The sequence below is a fragment of the Tamandua tetradactyla genome, chromosome 25, assembly GCF_023851605.1.
Source record: "Tamandua tetradactyla isolate mTamTet1 chromosome 25, mTamTet1.pri, whole genome shotgun sequence".
In the NCBI taxonomy this organism is placed as follows: Eukaryota; Metazoa; Chordata; class Mammalia; order Pilosa; family Myrmecophagidae; genus Tamandua; species Tamandua tetradactyla.
Window position 1 is genome coordinate 39,227,376 of NC_135351.1, and position 24,034 is coordinate 39,251,409.

Below are 24,034 nucleotides of genomic sequence, written 5' to 3' on the forward strand. Positions count from 1 at the left end.
TGACTGTCTTCTGTGGAGTGGGATCACCGCACACAGTGTTTGTGATTTTTTCAGTCTTTTGATACATACCTCCAAATTGCTCTCCAGAAAGTTTACCTTTTTACTCTAACATCTCCAGTGCATGGAGGGCCCATTTCTGTACACACAGCATGGATTTTGATAATCATTTTCGTCTTTGCCAGTCAGATGGGTAAGAAGGTCTCATCTCATTGTTATTTTTGTTTGCATTTGTTTTATTTACTTATCACTGAAGGTGAATGTCTTTTTTATATGTATGCTGGTTATTTATAGTTTTTTCTTCATTGTGCCATTTGTCCATTTTCCTAACGGATCTTTGTGTTCTTACTAATTTGTACAAAATCTTTGTATATGGAGGACACTTTTTCATGTGTTCCTTCCAGTTTATCAACTGTCTTTCAATCTTAAGGTGGTTCTTGTTGGTTAGAAATATTATGTTTATATGATGAACACATGACATGCGCATGGAGGTAGGCCTCAAGAGAAAGGAAGGGAGGAATGAGGAGAGTTTCCTGTGAAATTAGCATGGCTAAAGGCTGTGATTCGGCTCGTCTGGACATGGTGCACAGTAACCCTGCCATGCCTATGAGTTTCTGTGTATGGTTTGTATTTAATTTGGGAGGTGCTGCTTCCCAGCCTTGGGGTGGACTCCAGCTGCCCTCCCTTGTCTCCCCACTGCCATTCTGCTTGGCCACCCACCACTCTCTAGCCAACAGCTGACCTCCAGGGCCTGTCGATTCTTGCACATTTCTGCAACACTCTGCAGTTTACTTCAGCTGTGTAGAACTTTGAAACTTGTAGATAAAAGCCCATTATTCACTTGTCTGTCTCCTCTTTCCAAGAACTAAGCTGCCTAATGAGGCCCCTCTAGGCTAACTTGCCCATAACTTGCTTGTGATAATGAACCTAAATGCTGAGCCATAAGAAAATTATTGTTTTTCTCATTCTGGCCCTTGGATTGAACTGAAATTGACATAGCACTCCATGGAGCCAGGGGCTTACCCACGCGCTGTGCCCCGTGCAGTCCCAGTGGCCTTGTGCCTCCCAGACGCCTGCTTCAAGGAGGTCCCATGGTTTGTTCTGAAGAAGACAGATGTGGGCAGCACCTCACAGCTTGAGAGCTGGCTCTCTGCCTTCTTGCAAGGCCCCTGAGACTTTTTTGAGCCCAAATTTTCTTATTTGCAGTAAGTGAGGGTGACTTGCTAAATTGTCTGTGCTGGACTCCGCAAGCAAACTGTAGAGCTGTGTGAAGAAAGCAAAACGTTGTGTCACGAATTTGGATTGCGGAATTTCTTTCCCTATCCTGGGTGGGCTTTGGACTCAGTTTGTGATGCAGGGCAGTGGCTGTGCTTGCCCCCCAGCTTTGTGGAGAACCTGAGGGACCCCGGGTTCCCAGTATGAACGCTGATCTTCCAGAATGCACTGTCCTTGTCCTTCGGTAGCCTTTCATCCCCATCAGAGGCGGATCTGGTCTCCTCAGTGGCCTCCTGCTGGTCTCTGTTTAGCCTGGGGTGAGCGAACCCTTGGGGTGAGAGGGACTCTGCTCACTGCCCACACATAGCCTCCCTGACCAGGCAGGAGGAATGATCAAGGGGCTTGGCAGGAGGTGGGGAAGGGCCAGGCAAGGGTGCTGGGCTGGGTTGCTAGTGGGGTGGGGACCTGCAGGGAGTGGAGTCGTGGGCAGGTCTGAATCTGGCTGGGGAGTGGGGGTTGTCGTGGGGGAGTGGGAGACCTCCCTCCTCGGGGACTGTGGAGTCCCCTTGGGTTTGACCTCTCTGGTGGCACAGCCTCGCCCATGGCTGGTGTGCTCCCAGTTGGCCTGCGCGTGCCGTGTCTGTGGTTCTGCGGGTCTGTGTGTCCGGGTCATTCTGGACCTTCTGTTCTGTGCCTTACCTGCCTTGGGGTCCTAAGTGTCCGTAACTCATTTGCTTCTCTGTCCCTCCTTGGATTTTGCATTTTAAATTGGGTTACAGATGATGAATTTACCGAACTGTATGATGAGTTTTATCAGAATTCCTTCTGTACCCTGTGGTTTTTGCCAGGCTGACACACAGATTGAATTGGCATTTGTCTTGGGATTCAAAATTAAAAACCATTTGTAAGCTTCAGTTTTGAGAGATACTCAGATTAAAATTTGTTGATTTTGGAAATGAATTGGTTTTCCTTATTACTTACTTTTTTAATGCTCCATGGGTTATTTTATCAAAAGATTATTTAGAAGAATTTTTAAAGAATTAATTTGCAATGTTTTCTCATTGAGTTTAGAAATACTATTTAGAGTTCATCTTAAGTATTATAAATAAATTTTTATGTATTTATATCTACTAAAATACCAGTGTTTGATATGCTCTGTTTGGACAGAAGAGACATTTTCAGATTAGGGGTCGGCTCTTATAAATGGCGTATTATTTTGTCCTCGGGTTTAGAAGTGAGTGGTTTGGGGTCTTTGAGGACGGCCCAGCCGAAGCATGGGATCGCATCTGCGTTCCAGGGCGCCCGTGGCCAGCTGGGGCCGGGGACCGCGGCTGTGCGTGCGCGTGGCGGCCGAGTGCTGAACTCTCTCGGGGAATCACACGCTGCGTGGCCAGGTGGGCAGCCGCCGCGGGCTGGACACCGATTCCTTCCCCGCGTGGGGGCTGGGGGTGGGGCACGCTTCCCCGTCGTCGCCGCAGAGCTGTCCTGGGAGGTGACAGAACGGGAAGGCCAAGGGTCCCCGCTGGCTGTGGTTCCCGTGCCTACCCGGAGGTGGGGTGCCACGGGATGGGCTTGCCCCGCGGGGTGGGCTTTCTTGCTGGGGCGGGTGCACTGGGTGGGCGCTCTCCTTGAATGGCCTGCAGGGAGCCTCTGTTTGGTTCTTTCTTGTCAGTGTCGGCAGTTAGTTAGGTTGGGTTTGCCTAACAGTTTGGGCCTGGCCTGCCTTCCTGTCTTGGTTCTTTCCATCCATCTGTCCATCAGTCCAAAGATCTGAAGTCAGGAAATGTTTAATCTGTTACTGGGTTTAAGCATAGGCTCCTGGCTTCTGTATCTTGGTTGACCTTGTTTGTAGGATTTCAGGTCAGGCTCAGATGAGTCTGTGTGTGAACATTTGGGTGAGTCCTTACTGTTGGCATGCCCGTACCACGGCTTGGCCCCAGAACCCCCCACTGCCTCTCCCCAGTGGTGGCCCTGCCGTGCTTGTCAGCCTGTGAGCAGGTGTGAGCAGCTGAGGGACCTTGGGCCTGGACCTCAGAGAGAGTCTCTGGACTCTGAGCCAAGGTATTGCCCTGTTTTTATTCTGTGGAGCTTGGGTGGTTTTGAAGGAAACATTCGGGAAAACCATTGAAGCCACTGATCTCATCCTGATGTCCAGCCTAAATCAGCCCTGGGTCTTCACATGGCCCCTGGTAGACAAGGAAGATAGAAACTTCCTATTTCATGGCAATATTGACGTGGATTTCTTATTGGTATCAGGGTTCTGAGCCAGAGCCAGGATGGAAATAATCAGGTAAGTAACACAAGTCTGCAGCTTCCATTTAGTTTGAGTGTGAGGCTAGGTAGGTTTGCAGGTTTTACTTGAGAGTTAGAGTAGAGTAGGTCTAGGAGCATAAATTGAATATATTGAGACAGTATTAAAAACCTAAGTTAAATATAGTCAAAGAACTATTTGATGATTTTTTTCTATGCCAAGCATCCTTCTTTATTTGAATAGAGTAGTTTGCCTGTGCAAAAGTCTTGTGTTTAAATCCAACTGTATGCATAAAAACATGTTTAATTGAACACAGCATGTGCTCTACTTCCTACCAACTTTGGAGCACAGGAGGCTAAACCAGGTCACAGGTTAAGGCAGGTATGCTTATGTTCTTATTGTAGCCCCTGATAACCACTGTCATCTATTTTAAAGATTAAAAAGTAGTCAGATATTTTATATTTTTTTCTTTATTTCCATTCCACTTGATCCTAAAACAGTGTATTATGCTACTTTAAAAGACTTTTATTGGCCATCTTATCATATCTTTCTGTAACAAAATATGTGTATGAATTTAAACTTATATTAAAAAACACTTCTGGAATGGCAAAATAAGGACTTCTGGAAATATCCTCCGTAAAAGCAAAGAGAACACTGGCAAATTTTATGAAAATCAACTTTTTGGAGATTGGTGAGAGGGTTGCAAAAATTATCTAAATATTTATTCAAGACAAATGGCTGAATCTCAGTGAGTACAGTGAACTTGCTGGTGATTCAATTTGTCCTATTCCCATCCCATCTCCCCAGATCCATGGCAGCTGTGAAAACCAGCATCCTAGCCACCACCAGAAGGATCCCAATGGGTTTGGAGCTGCACAAACAGCCTTAGAGAATTGTCACTACTTGCCTGTCTGGAGGTATCCTGATACAATTCCCTTCATAGGGCTTTTGACCTGGCTCAGTGACCCCTCAGTGAGAAAGCCCTATTCCTAAGTGATGGAGATGTTATAATTTCTTGCCAACATGGCTTCCGTGGCTGATGCAAGGCAACACAAAATGGCCTAACCTGCGAAAGGCTTTCTTCCTGAAACTGGCGGTGGTTTGCGCCAAAAGCGCTGACCTTAAATCTGCCCTCTGCCCTAGCAACAACGGTGACCAATCCCAGAAAGCTGCCCTCCACCCTAGCAACAACGACGACCAATCCCAGAAATCTGCCCTCTGCCCTAACAACAATGGCCACCTATCCCAGAAATCTGCCCTCTGCCCTAGCAACAACGGCCACCAATCCCAGAAATCTGCCCTCTGCCCTAGCAACAACGGCAACCAATCCCAGAAATCTGCCCTCTACCCTAGCAACAACGGCCACCAATCCCCATCTGACAGGTGTCCCTGCATGCTCCCCAGCCTATATAAGCCTGTGCACTTCCTCAATAAAGTGGACGCCTTCTACTCTCCTCTGAGGGTTGTGTCCTGAGTCCTGAGCTCTGTGCTTGTGTGACTGACTCAGTATGGCCGCTTACCCCTAGCCATCAGCTACCCAACACCTAAGTCAGCAACAGTTACTTAATGTGGCAGCTGAGCGAGGCAGCAATAACAGTTGGGGCAAATGAGGTGGGTTAAAATGCATGCAAAAAAATTGGAACACACAAAGACAGAGGAAAGTTTGGCTTATACAGAGGTGAAAGAAAAAGTTGTTAGTAGAGAATGTCCCTAAGGAAGTACAGATATTTGACATAAAAAACAGAGACTTTAAATCAGCTACATATTTGAAGAACTAAACAAAGTTGTTCTTTTTAAAGAACTGAGAAAGTATGACAATCATTTCTCACCAAATGGAGATTATCAATAAAGACTTAAAATTTATAAAAAAGAACCAGATAGAAATCTGAAGTTTAAAAGTAGATAAATGCAATTCACTGGAGAGGCTTACCAGATTAGAGCAGCAGAAGAAAGATTCACTGAAAGTGAAGATAGGTCAATTGAGATTATCCAGTGTGAGAAATAGAAAAGAAAAAAGGATGAAGAAAAATTAACAGGACTTCAGAGACCTGTGGAACACCATCAAGTACCAATCTAGGCATAAAGGGAGTCTTAGAAGAAGAGAAAGGAGAGAGAGACAGAAAGAATATTTGAAGAAATAATGGGGCCTAAAACTTACCCAGTTTGATGGAAGACATGCATCTACACATACAGAAAAGCTCAGTGAACTCCACAAAGGAGAAATTCAAAGAGATCCACACCTTGCTAAGTCATAGTCGAATTGTCAAAAGCCAAAGACAAAAAGTTTAAAAAGTGGCCAGAAAAAAATTATTCATCATGTACCAAGGCATCCTTAATAAGATTAATAGCTGAATTCTCATTAGAAACCCTGGAGGCCAGAAGGCAGTCAGGTAACATTCAACATGCTGAAAGAAAAAGGCTATCAATTAAGAAGTCTTTATCAAGCAAAACTGTCATTTAGAAATTGAGAAATGAAGATATTTCCATATAAACAGAAACTGAGGATAGGTCAATAGCAGATCTGCTCTGTGAGAAATACTCAAGTAAATCCTTCAGGCTAAAAAGAAAGGACGCAAAAAAAGAAATCATGATTACTTATAAAGTAACTACATAAGTAAATATAAAAGAAGTATAAATGTATTTTGTTGGTAATTATTCTCCAATATGATTTAAAAGACAAGTGTAGAAAACCCACTTGTTGATGGGCTTATAATGTATAAAGATGTAATTTGTATGATGACAATAGCACAAAAGAGGGTGGAGAGAATGGAGTTAAGTTTTTATATGGTATTAAAATGAAGTGGTTATTAATCCAAGCCAGATTGTTTTAAATTAAGATATTAATTGCAGTCCCCAGTGCAATCTCTAAGAAAATAACAAAAAAAAAAAAATCTAGAAAAGAAATAATGGAATTAACGTGGTACACTAGAAAATATCTTTTTAACGCAAAAGATGGCAGGAATGGAGGACTAGAGGAATAAAAAAGCCAGAATATATATAGAGAATAAATAATACCTCATAAGTAATTAAATTAAATATAGATGGGTTAAACTCCAGTCATAGCAGAGATTTGCAGTATGAATGAACAAAACATGATCTAACACACTTTAGGCCAGTGACACAGATATGTTGAATGTAAAAGGATAGGAAAAGTAACCAAAAGAGAGATGGTGTGGCTCTACTAATAACAAACAAAATAGATTTTAAGAAAAAAATTATTACTAGTGGCAAAGAAGGGCATTTTATAATGATAAAAGGGTTAACCCATCAGGAAAATACACAGTTATAAACATTTATATGTATATTATATACATATATATTTAACAATTGGGCCCCCCAAATATATATATATATAACAGTAGAGCCCCCAAAATATATGTAGCAAAAGCTGAGAATTAAAAGGAAATAAAGACAATTTAACAGTAATAGTTGGAGACTTGAATCCTCACTTTTGAAAGCAGAACAAAAAGGCACTTGATCTGCGATTAAATAGGAGACTTGAACACGCTGTAGCCCGGCTAGACCTAGCAGACAGCCACAGAACCTTCCACCTAACACTAGCAGAATACAAGTTCTTCTCGAATGCCCATGGATCATTCTCCAAGATAGGTAGTGTATAGGCCATAAAACAAGCATCGATACATTTAGAAAGATTGAAGTTATACAAAGTATGTTCTCTGCCCAGAATAGAATTAAATTAGGAGACGATTAACAGAAGCAGATATCTGTAATTCACAAATTGTGGAAACTAAACAGTATACTCCTAAATGACCCATGGGTCAAAAAAAGAAATCATAGAGGCAATTAGAAAATATTGTGAGATGAATAAAACTAAAATACAGTATGCCAGAATTTATGGGAAGCAACTAAAGCAATGCCTATTTGAAGATTTATAGCTGTAAATGTTTGTCTTAAAATAGTATTAACTTTTTTTCTGTAATCACAAGACTCTAAGTTTAAGAATTTTTTTCTGGATGACGATCAATTATAATGCTTTTAAGCACACAATTAATCAAAATGGCATGTTACAGAGTTTGAAAAATAACTACAAAACCTAAGTAAAATTTTATTGCAAATTGATTTCTTATTGAGATTGGTGGTGGGTTTTTTCTGTTTAAGTGTCAGTTTGTATGTTCATGGTTATTACTTGTTCACATAAATGGCAGGTGGCAGTGGAAAATTTTGTTACAGCAAAATTGTCCAGTTCCTTGACCTCTGGCCTCTATACTGGGCACGTCTGGCTCCTGCCTCACACGCGAGTCTCCTGGCTACCCTCAGCACTTGTCTGTGTGCCGGGCTGCTCTGACTTGGCACCGTGTGTGCATAGGGAACCCGGGGATGTGGACCAGCTCAGGCCACAGGGCTCTTGGTGGGCCCAGTGGGTAGAGCCCCATTGCCCGCCCTGGTGACTGAGCCAGCACCGCACCCTGGAAGACCTGCTCCCTTTCTTCTGCGCTGCGTGAACCTGGTGAACCACCGTGTGCCCTTCCTCCTCGAACAGGGTCTTTCTCAAAAGATGCTGTGAGACATCATGTGAGAATATTGGTAAATTTGAATGCTCTTTCCTCAGGTAGTTGTGTCCAACAAACCTGCTAAAAAAATGAATGTGTTTGAAGCCCGGAGCACTTTGTAGTAGTTTCTGTGTGAAGTTTGTCTTTACTGAGTGTGCTCTATAAGGATTTTGGAATGCAGCTGTTGACTTTTTGCAGACGTTGGCATCGCTGGTGAGCTGCTGTCATGCCCTGATTATCCTCCACGTGTTCTTTATCAAGTGCTGTTGAGGAGCCTGGTGCGTTCGTCTCCTGGAGCCCTGACACCACCAGCCTCAGATCCCTGATGCTTCCGGAACTGTCCCCTGCAGTTCTCACCACCAGTTGTGATGATGGAAGAAACTGCGGGCTGTTAGGTCCAGTGTTGATTCCAGCTTTGCTCCTGGAGCAGAAAAGGGGAAACTGGAAACACTGATGTCATCGCAGTTCTGCACAGAGTATTATCAGTGTTTCCTGTTTCCTAATGCTCATGTGTAGTTTTCTGTATTTTCCATCATTCTCTTTTACTCCACCGTCTGGCTGAAAGAAGGTAGAGTATGAAGTAAACCTATAAGGGGAGCAAGCCTCCACAGCCTCTCTGCGTGGCCTTAGAAGGAAGATGAGGAGTAGGGACCTCCTGACACTGGTGGAGGACAAGTTTTCAGCTTGTTGGGCAAAACTGATTTGAAAGTTAAGCTGGTGAATGGGTGTTTGTTTTGATTATGTATACTTTCCCTGTTCCAAAAACAACTTAAAGTGGTTTTCAAAAGTACATGTAAGGGTGCATGGGAGGTTCAGTGATAGAATGCTCGCCTTCTGTGTGGGAGACCTGGGTTCGTTTCCCAGACCGTGCACCCCCTGCCCCCGCAAAAAAAACTTTAGAAGGAAGACAACATGTTTTAAAAAAATAAAAATAAATAAAAAACATAAAAATTTTAAAAAGTACATATAATACTTTTAAGATAAATAGTAAGTGAGGAAATATATAGTATTCTTATATACTGTTACATTCAAGAGTCAGATCACAAATGTGGCTGTGAGTCCAGGCTGACAGAGGGAAGAGGCCATGGAAGCTGTGCTGTGCTCCACAGGGTCCACAGAGAAAAGCATGCAGTCTTGGCTCTCTAGGAGATGGGAGGAAGCAGAGCAGTGCCCGCGGGCATTAGGCCTGCTCCCGTCTGCCCAGGGAATGGACCTTTGTGGCCCCGTCCACTTCTCTCATGTTGAGGGGGTGCTTCATTAGCCTGGGGCCCACGTGGAGCCAGCTGTTGTGTTTTTTTTGGGGGGGGGCTTCATTAGCCCGTGGCTCATGGGGAGCCTCTCTCATGTTGGGGGGCTCGTAGCCTGGGGCCCACGTGGGAGCCGGCTCTCTAGGCTGGGCTCTGCTGTTAGGGTGCTGGCTGGACTTTGGGTCCCGAGGAGGCCTTGCCATGCCTTCCCCTCGCCATGGGGATGCTGTAGGTTCTCCAGGATTGTATCCCTGGATAAAGTGTCAGCTGAGCCCCCTGCCTCCGGGGTGGACGGCATGGCCCAGGCCGAGAGCAGTGGCCAACCTCTTGCCTGGCCCTGAAGGGTGGGGCCTGCAGACCCCTGCTTCTTCCCCTCATTAGAGCTGGCCGGTGACTGTTTAGTCAGGTATCTTATGCAGGTCACAGCTTTGTATTTGGTGGGGAAGAAACACATTTTTTACCCTTAATAAGCTTAAATTCCACCTGGAAGTCAGGATTGACAAAAGAACAAGTTCAAGGACAATGAAGCTGGCAGTGGCTGGGGGTGTTGAGGCTGCAGGAGGGAGGAGGCCTGGGCGGCCGGGAGGGCCACCGTGGGGTGGGGACAGGGGATGAGATTGGGGGGACAGGAGCAGCTGCGGGTGGTTGTTGAATGTGGGGGTGCTGGTGGCCTCCCGCTTGCAGCCTGGCTGTGAACGCTGCCCGAGTTCCTGGGTTTTTCGCCCAGTGAGGTAGAAACTTGACTTTGAGCTAAGGGCTGGGTCCTACCCCCTCGGGAATGGCATGTCTGGCTGCCTCAGTAGTGTCTTCAGTCCTCTGGCAGCTCTTTGAGGCAGGTACCGTGATTCCTCCATTTGATGGGCAAGTAAACTGAGGCCCCAGCAGAAGGGACTTGCTGATGGTGTCACAGCTGCGGGGCGGACGATCGTTCCTTCCTGGGACCCCGAAGCATGCTTTAGCTCGCCGGGCTCAGGGGAGGTTGGGAGGGGTGGCAAGCTGCGTGAGGAGGTGAGGCTGGAGGAGTGGGCGAGGCCAGGAGGGTCCAGAGGAATCTTGGGGAATTCAGAGGCCTGGCTAGGAGGGGCCCAGTCCCTGGGCAGCGGCTCCTCTGCTGTTCTGCCCACTCCCTCCTCCCTCCCCTCCATGCCCTCGAGAGGACCGACCCCTTGAGAGGACCAACCCCAACACACTGCTTCTTAAACCCGACGGGACTGCAGTGTCCTGGGTTTGCAAGGAGGACCAAGCCTACCCCAGGTTTGGCCATGAACTCTGTAGGAGTTCAGAAAGCCCTCCTCCCCTCCCTACCCCTAGAATGCCCACTTGCCCCTGAAGCTTGTGGCCTCCCAGAGGGTCGAGTGCCTCTCATCCTGCAGTGAGGAGCCGCAGTGGCGAGGCCTGGTTACAGGCCCCGTGGGCAAGTAGGAGTCCCAGGCAGCTTGGGAGGGCCTCTTCCTCTCCTCCCTGTCAGGGGACAAAAGGCCTGCAGCCCCCAGCCCAGGTACCTGCTGCCCGGACTTGCACAGAGTAAGATGAGTCCCGTCAAATGTCACCTGGGGAGGGAGAAGCAGCCGCTGGGCCTGGGTGTGATGGTGGAGCTGGGAAAATGGGCCTTGGGTTCTGTGCATCTGGTGAACACACTGGCTCTGTGTAAAGGAATGTTTCCCTGTACTGCTTGTCAATCCAATTCAGAGCTTACCCTGGCGTCCCGAGCCTCCACGTCCTGACCTGTGTCCCCTCTCGTCCCTGGGAACACTTTAGTGATAGCGGATGACCTACATGACATTCGTGCTTTGTGGGCTGCTCTTCTCAAGAGCCAGGGATTTAGTCAGTGTAGAGGTGGCTTTCAGGAAGCAACTACACTTCTCTTCCCACTGATTGAGTACAAGTCTGGTTTCTGGAGTTATAAAGTCTTCTATATATATCAGTCAATTGTAAGAAGACTTGGGAAGTTGGAAAAGAGGCCTGGCCTTAATTCATTTATTTATTTCTAAACATATATTGTGTGACCTGTTTGCATCTAGTTGGGTGCCAGATAGGTGTAAAAGTTGTGGTAAAATAATTGCAACTCACCCGAAAGAGGAAATGTTCTGTAGAGCTTCACGGCTTACGAGGTGCATCTGCATACATTTGAGGGGAGCAGGGCCAGTGTTTTGTCCTTGTTTCTGAGGCAAGGAAACAGAGGGAGCTGCTCAATGTCAAATACCTGTCAGTGGTGGAGCTGCCCCGAAGTTCTCCCCATGCATTCCAGGGCTGTCTGTGAAGGCCGAGGCTGGTGGGCAGGAGCTCAGTGGGCACCAGACCTCGAAGGAGGTGGCATCTGCACTGGTGCTCAGTGGGCAGCAAGGTGAGCACCTTGCCAGCCTGTCCCCAGTGGCCCCAGCTGGAGGGTGCAGTGGGGTGACTTGGGGTTCAGGGGCCTCTGGCCACAGCGGCTAAGTGGGCAGCACAAGCGGGCGGCCGATGCCAGAGCCAGGAGAAGGCTGGGAGGCAGGGCAGCAAGTGCCAGGCCCAGCCCTGGCTGATGACACATCTTAAGCTTTGTGAAAAGATATAGATGGAGCTTTTTCCCCTCTTAACCTCCCTTTCTGTAATATGAAAATGCTTTCTGAAGAAAGATCATGAAATCCACTTCAACACTTAGTATTTTAGCGTTTGGAATATCGTGGTGGCAATGGTCCCGTTAGGCCTCTGCGTCCCTGGCTCCCAGGAGCCCGGACCACTGCGTTTGGAGAGACTTGCATGTAGGCTTGTCTCCAGGAACCAAACACAGAGGGCGGGAGTGACCGGGAGGCATCTTCAGGGCAGGAGAGGCCATAGCCAGGCTCTCCCAGGGCTGCGACGTCCCGGCCCAGACTCTCAGCTGTGCCAAGAGGTGCAGGGGCCCCGTGTGGCTCCCACCGTGTGAGTCATGGTCACGTCGGAAGCAGTGGTGCTGCCTTGTCTGGGAACCTGGCTAGTGTGCGGCCCCGAGAGACCCATATGTAAGTTGGGGTTCCTGTTTGTGGTCCGGCGGCTCTGGAGAAGCTCTGTTTGGAGAGCTGATTTTGTCCTCCACAGCCTTGGCAGTGCCGTTCTGCATCGAGCAGCAATTAGTCTGCCCAGACACCCAGCTGTGGAGGTCCTCCCAGCCTTGGGGGGGGGGAGGTTGTCCTGCGCCAGCCATGGGGTTCTGCCCCTCTGGAAGAGAGCTAGAGGTGAGGCAGCTCTGCTCTCCAACTTCCTGGGCTCTTTAGGATCACCTGAGCCCTGGACTGTGGCCTCTGAGGGCCCTTTTGCAGACACCACCTGAAAGGTTTGGTTCGGTAGCTTTCTTATGTATTTGCCTAGTTGCTGGGGGTGGAGGACTCATTTTCTAAAGGAACGTGGAAGTGCCCTCATTCCACACATGCGTTAGGAAAACCTCACACTGCATGGTCACGAGTCCTGAGCCACAGCTGACTGCACTGTGAAGGATTTGGATCTTTTGACGCTCCCCAGTGTGTTTTTTGGCAGATAGCAGATATCAGCACCACACCAGGAGACACTGGCGACTGTTCTCTGGCCCTGTCCGTGAAGTTTATCCCGTGGTGGAAATCTCGGCACCGGAAAGGTGGTGCCTTTGGCTTGGTGGGCTCGTGTGGCCGCTGGCTGTGCTCTGAGCCGGCGTCCGCTGGGACCTGTGTTCCCTGCGCTGAACCTCTCTCTCCTGTTGTTCCCGCAGAAGCCCCTTGTGCCACGCCCCTGATCTGCAGCCTGGGGCGGCCGGTGGACCTGGAGAAGGACGACTCCCAGAAGGTGGTGTGCAACAGCGACCACTGCCCCTGCAGCCCCTGGATGCACCTGCAGTGCTTCTACGAGTGGGAGACCAGCATCCTGGCCCAGGTCAACTGTATTGGCCGTGCGCGCAGCTGGAACGAGAAGCAGTGCCGCCAGAACATGTGGACCAAGAAGGGCTATGACCTGGCCTTCCGCTTCTGCTCCTGCCGGTGCGGGCAGGGCCACCTTAAGAAGGACACAGACTGGTACCAGGTGAAGCGCATGCAGGACGAGCGGAAGAAGAAGGCTGGGGCGGAGAAGAGCGCCGGCAGGCCCCCAGGGGAGCCTGGCGAGGAGGCTAAAAAGTGCCGGCCACCCAGCAAGCCCCTGAAGGGGCTGGGCCACGACCTGCCCCGGCGGCTCTCCACGGACCGCCAGAGCTCCCAGGACAAGGCGCTCACTGGGGCACCCTACGGCCCCCGCTCACCCGGGGGCTCCCCTGGCCAGTCACCGCCCACCGGCTACTCCATCCTGTCCCCCGCCCACTTCAGTGGCCCCCGCGCCTCCCGGTACCTCGGAGAGTTCCTGAAGAATGCTGTCCACCTGGAGCCCCACAAGAAGGCCCTGGTCGGCGGCCATGTGTTCCGGGGTGCCCACCTCGAGTGTGGCGCAGCTGGGTTGGGGGGCCACAGGCCGGGGCCCTTCGATGCCCCCGTGCAGTTCCTGCGGCGTCTGGACCTCTCCGAGCTGCTGGCCCACATCCCCCGGCACAAGCTCAACGCCTTCCACGTGCGCATGGAGGACGACGCCCAGGCCGGCCAGGGCGAGGACCTGCGCAAGTTCATCCTCGCCGCCCTCAGTGCCAGCCGCAGGAACGTGGTCAACTGCGCGCTGTGCCGCCGCGCGCTGCCTGTGTTCGAGCAGTTCCCGCTGGTGGACGGGACGCTGTTCCTGAGCCCCTCGAGGCACGATGAGATCGAGTACGATGTTCCCTGTCACCTCCAAGGTACAGGCGTGCGTCCGCCTCGCCTGCTTCCTGTGTCCTGAAGGCCGCCGGAGTTGCTCTGTTCTGCTTGCTCCCAGCTCACGGGCTTTGTAGTTCCAGGCAGCTGTCAGGGAGCAGGTGACCAGCTCAGCGTCTCCCAGTGAGGCTGCGTACTGCAGCAGTCTTGTAGATATCTGACGGTGCTGTACCAGGCACAGTTGTCCTCCTGGTGATTTAATAGTTTTGGCTGCTTTGCACTCAAGAGAGGAATGCTGGTGTGTGGTTTATCAGAATTGGGAGGAAGTTGAGGGAAGGAATTGCAGAATTGTGTCGCTTGCTCTAAAATATTTGCCTTTGAAACCTGCTTTAATGTGCCTGGAGAGCTGTGTGTTCTTGTTGATTCATGTGAGGATACTGGAGGGAGGGAAGTGAGGGTGTGAGAGGGCCAGCGGGACTTCAGATTTTTGGATTAATGAAAGGTGAGAGTATTTCGATAGCAGCCCAAGGAACAGGGAGGACTACTGAAAGCCTAGAGGTGACCCTCACTGGAGAGGGGGTGCACGGGAGGGGCTTGTTATTCCGTGGGTGACATGCAAGGACTTGGACTCATTTCAGGCATAAAGTGAAGGCCAGAGGATTGGTTAATAGACATGTGAGAAATCCATCAGCTCGTATAAGCCACTGCACTTTAACCTAAAGATTTATGGCATATGACGTGTTTATAACTTTAAGGTAAATAGAAATAAAGAAGCCCATCATAAAAATAATCTCTCTCCATTATCCCCTCTTTTATAGTTTCCAGAGACACTTTTGAGTCTTAGGTCACTACTCAGGTTTTTACCATCATGATTTTAAGTCCTGTATCTTCACTCTCCAATTTAAGATATTACCTGTTGACTGACTTATAAGACAGGTGAATGTTTTTTTACGTCTTCCCCTTCCCCTTTCTCCCAGAACAATAATGTTGCAATTCTTGGTTGGGTCCTTATAGTGTGTTTGCTGTTTTGATATGTAAATATGTAGTGATCCCAAAAGCATGGGTATGTTCCTTCTATACAGTAGAGCATATTTGTATTCTAGGATGATGTTTTGTTTTTATTGGAGTTAATAATTATCACACATTTTCATTTGCTTAGATTACTTTGAACCTTTGGCTAATTGTTCTCATTCTCCACAGACCAGCATCAAGAACATTTCCATATACCTGTTAGACATTTTATGAAAAAATTCCCTGGAACTTTCGTGTCTGAATCCTTTCGTTATCCTCTTCCTTATTGCCCTAATGCATTCAGTACCTGTTACACTATACAGCTGTCCTAGGAATGCCTTCATTTCTTTGCTATTTTCTTAGTTCTGTTTCCTGCATCCCATGTATTTGTTTGTCTTGGTGTCTTCCGTCAGTTTGTTAGAGAACATCCAACAGGAGCTTTCTGAGGAAGGGCGTGTGACGATAGATGTTTTGAGACTTAGAATGAAGATATTCTCAGCCTTTAGGTTTTCACGCTTGATGCTCTTGGCTGGGTTTGGTCTCCCAGGTGGAAGTATGCTTCCCTTGGAAAGTTGAAGGCACTTCCTCACTGTCTTCCAGCTTCCAGGGTTGCCGTTGAGAAATACAGTGTTGATCTTATTCTAGAGCCTTTAGTTTGACCTTCTTTCTCTCCACCCTGAATGGTTTTAGGATTTCCTCTTTTATCCCTAACATTCTGAAGTCTCACCCTCATACGAGTCTTTTGTCTTTCGTTGTGTGGGTTCTCGCTTGACCCTTGGACTGTGTAAACTTGTCGTCTTCATCATTAGACCTCCTTAGTCAGATTTTAGACCTCTTAGATTTGCCTTTTTTTGGTGGGGGGAGCTAGTTTTACAGTTCTTATTTTGGCTCTGGTGCTCATCTAGAAGACTTTGTACTTTATTTTCCAGTATTTCTACTGAGTTTTGAATTTTATGTTTTTGTATTTTTAATTTCCAGGAGTGTTTTTCCCCTACAAATAGCTTCCTGTTTTTATTTCATGGGCATGGTTACTTGCTCTTCTGTATCTTTTAACCCTTGCTGTAAAGCAAACCACTCCCAAGCTCAGTGGCTCACAGCTGCAGTAGCCGGTAGCGTCTCGCAGTTCTTTGGTTGGTCATGCTGCCATCTGTCTGGGCTGCTGTAGGTGGGTGGGGTGGTCGGATGGCCTTGCACACACACAGCCCAGCCGTCGGCCGTCGGGTCAGCCCAGGGGCCTTCGGCTGGAACAGCTCGTCCCTCCTCATCTCTGCCCAACCCTGCTCTGTGTAGTCTTTGGCTCCCGGTAGGTCAGCCCAGGCTTCTCCACGTGGCCTTCTCACGCCAGCATCTGAGAGAGTGAGAGTGGACGCTACAGGGCCTCTGGAGGCCTAAGCATGGAACTGCACATCATCACTTCTGTCACATTCTTTTCACTAAAGCAAGTGCCAAGACTAGACCAGATTCAAGGCGTACTGAAATAGACTCTGCTTCTGCATGGAAAGAGTTGCCCAGAATTTATGGTAATTTGTCATTTCCCACACCCAGCTGTTTCCCTTTGAGCAGCTCGCACCACTCTCCCTGTGCTTGCTGTACAGTTTCAGGGCCAAGCTGTTTCCCATCCCTCTGTTCACTCTGACTTCATATGTTTTAGTCCATGGTTGTAGGTATGTCACCATTTCATGTAAGATAGAATTTGTGATTTTGTTTCTTCCTTATGCTGTTTCCTGTTCATGTTGCTAATTTTATAGAGAAGATGTAGGTGGACAGTCCTTTACTGCACTACCTTAAAATTCAGCCTATTCTTTCTGAAGGTGAAGGAGGGTCCAGGGGAGTAGGTTGTTCCTTTCTGTTCAGGGTGGACAGATTCTCTCATTCAGCCCGTCCTGCAGCAGTCAGTGCTCAGGGAAGTTGTACGCATGTTGCGCCCTCTGAGAACAGAGCAGGAGAAAGATCAGCCCTGGCTTTCGTCAGCTTAGAATCATAGGACGTGAGAACCTTTGATTAAAACCTCACTGTTCCACCAGGCTGTATCAGTGGATGTCTTGTAAAGTCAGCAGCCTGTCACCCCAAGTAGGAATGGGCTGCTTGGCCTGGGGAGCTGAAGAGGCGATTTTGCTGGCAGAGGGTCCGAGCTGGCCAGGTGTTTGTCCTCAGGAGAGAGGCAGCAGGAGCAGAGGAGCAGAGATGAGAAGGCCAGGCTGTGATCAGAGTTGGAGTGAACCCGGCACAGAGGCTTTGTGGACGGTGGCAGAGAGCTTTCAGGCTACAGGCAGGAGCTTCTGTCGTCGTATGCCTTGTGGGAGGAGGTTGTCAGCATTTTAAAGCAGAGGATCTAAGGGGGAAAGGTCGATTGAGAGGGGTGGAGACTTGAGAAAGAGAATTGGAACCTTGCACGCTAATCTGTGCAAGGAGATGAGATGCTGGTGGGGGCATCTGCAGAGTAGTAGGGTCACTTGCAACCTGGGGACACCCTGCCTGCAAAGGGTGAGGGGGGTCACTGAGGGCTGGTCTTGTCAAGGTCTGGTGAAGGGTGCCGTCCCCACCAGGAGGAGCACGGAAAAGCAGCCTGGCTTTAGGAGAATGAGCATGAGGACACTTTTGTAGTATTAATGTGAGGTGGCGATGAGACTTCTACCTGAAGATGTCTAGAAATAGGCATTTGTGTGAACACGGGAGTGGTGGTTAAACTCTTAGAGTGGGTGTGTTCCACAGACCGTGGGAGAATGAGACGGACAAGGAAAGGGGCTGACAGCCCATGACCCAGGCTGGAGGGCGCCTGTCTGTTGGGAAGCAGATGGAGAGAGAGATGAAAGTTAGGACACATGAGCACTAGTGTATGTGTGTGTGTGTGTGTGTGTGTGTGTACACATGTACATACAAGACCCCATATATGACATGCATGCAACACATATGGCACATATGTACACGCACACATACATACCCCACAACACATATTTGCAGGAAACATATGCACACACAGACAGTACACACATGCACACAGCACACACATTTACTCTTAACACTTGCATTTAATACACATACATACACACATTCACATGTGTATACAACGTGCACATATGCACACATGACATGTACCCACTCACACATACACACACAGGCCTTGCAATACACATACCCAGAATATGCACAGATTTGTGATGGACATTTTGGGAGTACACTGCAAAGGGGCTGAGGAGCTGTAACTGTTAATCTTCTGAACGTCAGGCTGTCTGTCAGTCCTGGAGGCATCCTCCATATCACAGGGACCCCTGACTGCGTGTCTGCATGCTTATTGCCACATCTAGAGAAGTCACACTGATTCTGTTTCAAGCAAGCAAGAGTGGATCATTCCCTCCATCACAGAGCCCCAATCGTGTGCTCTTTAAAGCATTCGAAACTCCAGTGGGAGGTCCCACTCTAGGCTGCAGGGTCCCGTCTGCAGCTGGTGGTGTGTTGCCGAAATACGTTCTTGTGGATTTCCCCCGGCCCTGCCCTGCACCTTCACGCCCCACCCTCTACCCCTTTACCTAACTTAACTCTTCCTGGAAATTCTTTTTTGTTTGGTTTTTTTTTTTTTTTCCAAAAGCAGTTTTTATTTATACAGGGTCCTGATTACTTCAGGGGTAGGAGGCGTGGGAGAGGTTCCTTTCTCAATCCAGGGGCCTCCCTAATATCGGTTTGTTTTTATCAAACACGTAGGCAAGTGGCATCATGGATTCAGTAAATCAATTACAACGTTAGTCTCTCTAGTCCCTCTCTGCTAGAGCAACAAGGTGAGCATCAATCTCTGCTTCTGTAAGAATCCTGAATTTAGGATTTTCAACTGTAACTACTCCAACTTCTATTTCTGAAGGTTTGAAATCAATTGATAGAACAGTAGACAGGCATGTGATTGCAGTTTCCACTGTCTGTTCAAATGTCCAATCAAATTTCTTCTTCACTTTTTTTTCAAGGAAGCTGGTTGATTCAGTCTGTTTAACGCCTGCTGCAGTGGCTTTAAATCCACAGTAATAACCTGCAGGATCACACTTGTACACCTGAGGACCTTGTTCTTCATCTATACCAATTAAAATCATACAACAACCAAGAGGCCTCATTTCGGCATTCTGTGTGTAGACCTGAGAAATATCTGCAATTCGTTTACACAGCATGTCCACAGGAATCTCATAGCCATACTTGTATTTCCAGTTAGCTGCCTCATAGCGTGCCCTCTGTACCTGGGATCTGCTGTCAGCTGTCATTCCTGTCATCACACAACCAATGTTTTCAGTTATCTTGAATAAGTGTGTCACTGTGCTGGAATCCAATAATTTGTCAGGTACTTTCTTCTGTGTGACAATTACTGCACAATCTTTCCCTCTGACAGCTACTGATGTAAGGCCACCCTGGTTAATAGCCTTAAAAGCATATTCTACTTGGTAGAGGCGGCCCTCAGGTGAAAAAATGGTAATGTGGCGGTCAAAACCAGCGCTGGAACCACGGGACATGTTGGTTCACCCACTACCTCAAATACAGTCTCTGAGCCCCGAGTTCCCACACCAAACGATTCGCTCCTCTTTTGTTTGGTTTTAATCGTTTATTGAGTTTGATCAAACTAGAACATCCTTACTGGCCTTCTTTACTACTTGTTGCTCTCAGGAACATGTATTTGTGTCAGAACAGATTTAGAATTTGGAGGCATTGGATTCTCAGAACTTGAAACACCGAATAACAGTCGCTGAAACGAACCCAGAGGCTCTGTGTAGGAGCTCCTGCAAGTGGCCTGCACGTTACGAGTGGGCAGGTGTGGATTTAAGTCTGGGCTTTGCCCTTTGCCATGTGTCCTCTGTGGATGTTAACCTCTGATCTTTGGTCCCTCCTGTCTGAGGTGGGATAGCGATGGTAGCTCCTTAGACGGTGCCCATGAGAGCACAGGATGTGTGCCCCCGTAAGGCCACACGTGCTGGCCCCTTGACAAGTGGGGAAGCTCCCTGTTGTCACTGCTCTCGGGCCGTGGCCCTCAGCCCAGCCTCTGCCTCTGCCGTGCCCCAGGGCCTGCCCGGCCGCAGCCTAGCTTTCAGCAGGGGAGGAGGAAAATATTCACATGTAAAAAACATTAAATAAGTCCACTGGATCTCCGCTTGTTTGAGAATTGCAGCGAGTACATCTAGGAGGAGACAGAGCATTTTCCAGGGGCCATGGATACTTGACCTGAGACCTTGAAGTGCCCCCAGGCCACTCGTGGCCGTGACCATGGACCTTGTTTTTCCACTGCGCCAGTGCAGGGTAGGCTGTGCTGCTGGGGGCACTGCGCCCTTTTCCCTTCAAGGCTCATAGCCCCGAGGTCATCATTGCAGTGCTTTTGGCTGTTACCACGGCCCCATTCATCTGACACACACACTCCTGGAGAGCCCTCTGTGTTTCAGACATTGCACTGGACACTGAGGTTATAGGGCGGATGAGAACAACTCCTGCCCTCGAGGAAGAGGGTCCCATGAGCAAACAGGGAGAAGTGTCCTAGAACCATGTGCCTTCCCAGAGGTTGAGGCATGCTGGGGGTCAGACCGGAGGGGCAGGGCCAGGGCCAGTCTGATGGGGGCATAGTGTGCCTCTTCGGTGTGTGTTCTCCTGACGGTGACTCTTAACCCCCTGGGGTTCCTGGTCCCCGTGTAGGGAGCAGCCTTTCACGGGCCACACAGCCCTGCAGACCCTGCCCTTTGCCCAACTGTTTCACCCTGACTCTTCCTTAAGAACGAGGCTGGCTCCTTCCTTTGGGAGCACTTAGATGTTGATAAATCATGGGGGATGATCCAGCCACCTGGTGACGTTTGGGAGCCCAGAGACTAACAGGGCATTAAACTCCTTTAAAAAAACCAATTTCAAGTAAGATGTAATTCTGGTTCCCAAATTAGATGTGGTGAGGCTGAGCAATTCTGGGCACAGGGACAGTTGCACAGTAATTTTGGCTGTTGATTTCAGGGCAGGCTTTGACTGGTTTGTGATGGGATGGGTCAGGATAGAGCTTAGAATCTGAGTCTTGCCTCCTTCATGCCAGGCTAGGTTCTCCAGTTGTCCGTTCTGCTCCCCTGTCCTGTTACCCGGTCTCACCCAGTCAGTGAGCCAGAGCACAGAGCTGGCTGACTGCACGTGTCGCTCCTGGGCTACCGAGCCGGGGGTCTGCAGGGCCTGGCCGGTGGTGAGCACCTGTAGCTGGGGCGTTTGAACTTGGACACTCATATTGTAAACGCCGTTCTTTTAGGAAAAGTGAACTGAGGTAAATATTTAATACACTTGAATTTAAAGTCTGCGTGCTATGGACAGTAATGAGTGACTCATCATCACTCTAGAAGGGCAGCTCAGGGATACATGGTACATATCAGCTCCTTGGCTTTCTCTCCTGACCCTAATGATAAAAGGAACGGCTGTGGAGCTCTGTCCTCCTCGGCGCCCTCTCAGCCTGTGTCTTCTGTGCCCAGGGAGACTCATGCACCTGTACGCCGTGTGCGTGGACTGCCTCGAGGGTGTGCACAAGATCGTCTGCGTCAAGTGCAAGTCCCGCTGGGATGGCAGCTGGCACCAGCTGGGCACTGTGTACACCTACGACATCCTGGCCGCCTCCCCCTGCTGCCAGGTTGGTATTGGCCCTGTGGAGGGTGGCGGGTGGCACAGGGTCCATCCCCAAGCGGTTGTGGAGGAGAGGAGGCTGCCCTGGGTGTGCTGGGGGAGGCGAGAGGGTATGGGGAGGGGCTGCAGGAGACAAAGGAGAGGTCCTGCATATAAGAGCAAGCAGCTGCCCCAGTCCCCGCTGGCTTGGTGCATCATGACGCAGCTGTGAGTGGACCACTGTGCTGCCAGGGAAAGGGGAGGTGGAGGAGAGGAGTAATGATGGGAGATGCATTTCCAGCGTGGTCAGTGGAACGAGCCTCTGATGAAGGAGCGCTGTGCTGTGCCGCGCCCTGTGAAAGGTGGACATGGGGGAGATGGGCTCACCTCTGCATGCTGGCAGCAGAGTGACTTCTTTAGTCTTCTTTCTACTCACTTATATTTTCTAATAATTTATAGAATGAACATATATTAAATTTCTAAGAAGAAGCAGGTATTATTTAAAAGAAAGGAGGAAGTTTCACTTCAGTAAACAGGATGTTCTTGTTTTCCCGCTGTGAGGCAGGGCAGTTACCAGGACCTGCCACCCTTGCAGCGTCCTTGCAGTCGACAGGAGAGGTTTGTGATCTCAGGGCACTGCGAAGAGGAGGCATTTCCCATCCTGGGAGAGCAACTGAAATACAGCTTTCATCAAGAGAAGAGGAAAATATTCACATATAAAAAACATTAAATAAGTCCACTGACACCCAGGAGACAACCCTTGGAAATATCCTGGGTTATGGCTGAGTATTTGGGCGGGGTGGGGAAAGCACTTGCTAAAACAATTCTTGACATTCATGGATGGGAGAGAAATTTTCCTTTACTTTTCAAGTCTGCCATTTAAGTGATAGATGAACACATTATTAGTTACTGCATAGTTTTATATCTTCACCATGATGATTTAAGTTTTGCAAAGAGAATACCTCCACTATTATTAATTAGTTTATTTAGAAGAGGGAGGCATCTACTCAGTTGGCAGGTTGGTGTTTCAGCTGTACTTTCTCTGTCCTGGTGCTTCTGAAAGAGAAACCCAATTGAGAAGGCCTATGTGGCTGTCCACAGTCTGTCCTTCAGCTCTAGGTCGTAGTGTGTTTCCATCTGTAAACTTCCCTTGGGAATGAGTTGCTGCAGTCTTTCCGCTAGTCATTATCCCACTTAATGCAATTGTTGTCCGTCCACGCCAGCCCCTGGGATGTAGAAACAAAGGGCGTGCTCACCCTCCGACACACACACACACACACACACACACACACACACAGGGTTGTTTTTTCAGTTTTAAGTAATAAGGAAGTGAAAGAATGCCCAGGCCTATTAACTCAGGGAATGTCAGAGCCGGAAAGCACCGAGGGGCCCAGTGCTCCCCCTGTGTGTTTTGCCCAGGCCCAGGCAAGGCAGGCCCAGGCCTTACCCCATGGAAAGGCAGCCAGAGTATTTCCAGCTCTGCCCAGAGAAAAAAGGAGAATGGAGTCCGGCACTCTCAGCCGGTAGGCACTCACTGCATGTTTCTTCTTGAAACATTGAAGCCCAGATCTCTACTTTCTGGCCCCAGCTGAAACAGAAGCCATGATGGATCACCGTTTTTAAAAAATCAGTCAGCTGTATTTACTATGAAGATACAAGTATTAGATGCTACAAAGGACTCAAGTTTTCAAATAATTCTAGGAACCAAAAGTGAGCAGTAACTAGTTGTTAGAAAGGAATGACTGGGTATTTAACATTGTTCCAAGAGGTCTGAGCTAAAGGGGGATTAGTCTCAGACTCCAGAGAGGCAGGCTCTGTGGGCCCTGAAGCCCCCGCCCCAGCTTCATCCCGGCTGTGTGGTCGGATGGGGGTGCTGCTTCATACCCACGTGCCTCGGTTTCGTCACCCACGAGTCACACGATAATGAGACCATGCTCTTCTCTTGGTTGGCAGTGGGTGTAAATGGAGAGTCTGTTGTCTGCCTCCCCCCTGGAACCTGCTGCAGAAAGTCCTAGCTAGGGTGGCCGCAGAGGAGGCCGGGGCGGGCAAGAAGATGCAGGGGCCAGTGGGCTCTGGAAGCACTGGGCTGCACCAGCACTTCCTTCCAGGTTTTCATTTTACTTACCACTTTACGGGATTTTTATGTTTACATCAAAGAAAAGGCAAATGCAGTATGGAGTAGAATGAAATAAGCCCAGAATCTTCATGCAATTTCCAGTGAGGGGGTCAGCTTCAGCCCCAGGGGACAGCTTTCCCATTGGGTCATTGGTGGTGAAGTTCAGGCAGTGCCAGTTGAGACTCATCGTCCCACCAGTGTGTAACTCTGCTCTCCGGGCCCCCTCAGGAGGGAAATTGGGGGTTGCCCGTTCACCTTCAGAGTAGGGTGAGCATGTGAGTGTCTTTGTGCTGCTCCTGCCTGGCTTTGGTAACGAAAGGGGCGCGTAACTCACCTGCCCGTGGGTCCCCTGTGCCCGCCGTGCACGTGGCCTGCGCGGAGTCCTGCTGATGTGTGTTTCCCCGCAG

General features: G+C 48.9%; 2 protein-coding genes across 2 annotated transcripts in view; one reads left to right on the forward strand and one right to left on the reverse strand.

Moving 5' to 3' along the window:
* Positions 1 to 24,034, forward strand: part of HECA (hdc homolog, cell cycle regulator) — a 36,260-nt gene that overhangs the window by 8,776 nt on the left and 3,450 nt on the right. The window contains exons 2-3 of the mRNA XM_077143322.1: positions 12,922 to 13,962; positions 21,385 to 21,539. Of these exons, the coding sequence (XP_076999437.1) occupies positions 12,922 to 13,962; positions 21,385 to 21,539 (1,196 nt within the window). The remainder of the gene's footprint in view (positions 1 to 12,921; positions 13,963 to 21,384; positions 21,540 to 24,034) is intronic.
* Positions 18,501 to 19,480, reverse strand: LOC143668784 (proteasome subunit alpha type-6). The gene has a single exon (XM_077143323.1). The coding sequence runs from the start codon at positions 19,414 to 19,416 to the stop codon at positions 18,676 to 18,678; it is 741 nt and encodes a 246-aa protein (XP_076999438.1). The 5' UTR covers positions 19,417 to 19,480; the 3' UTR covers positions 18,501 to 18,675.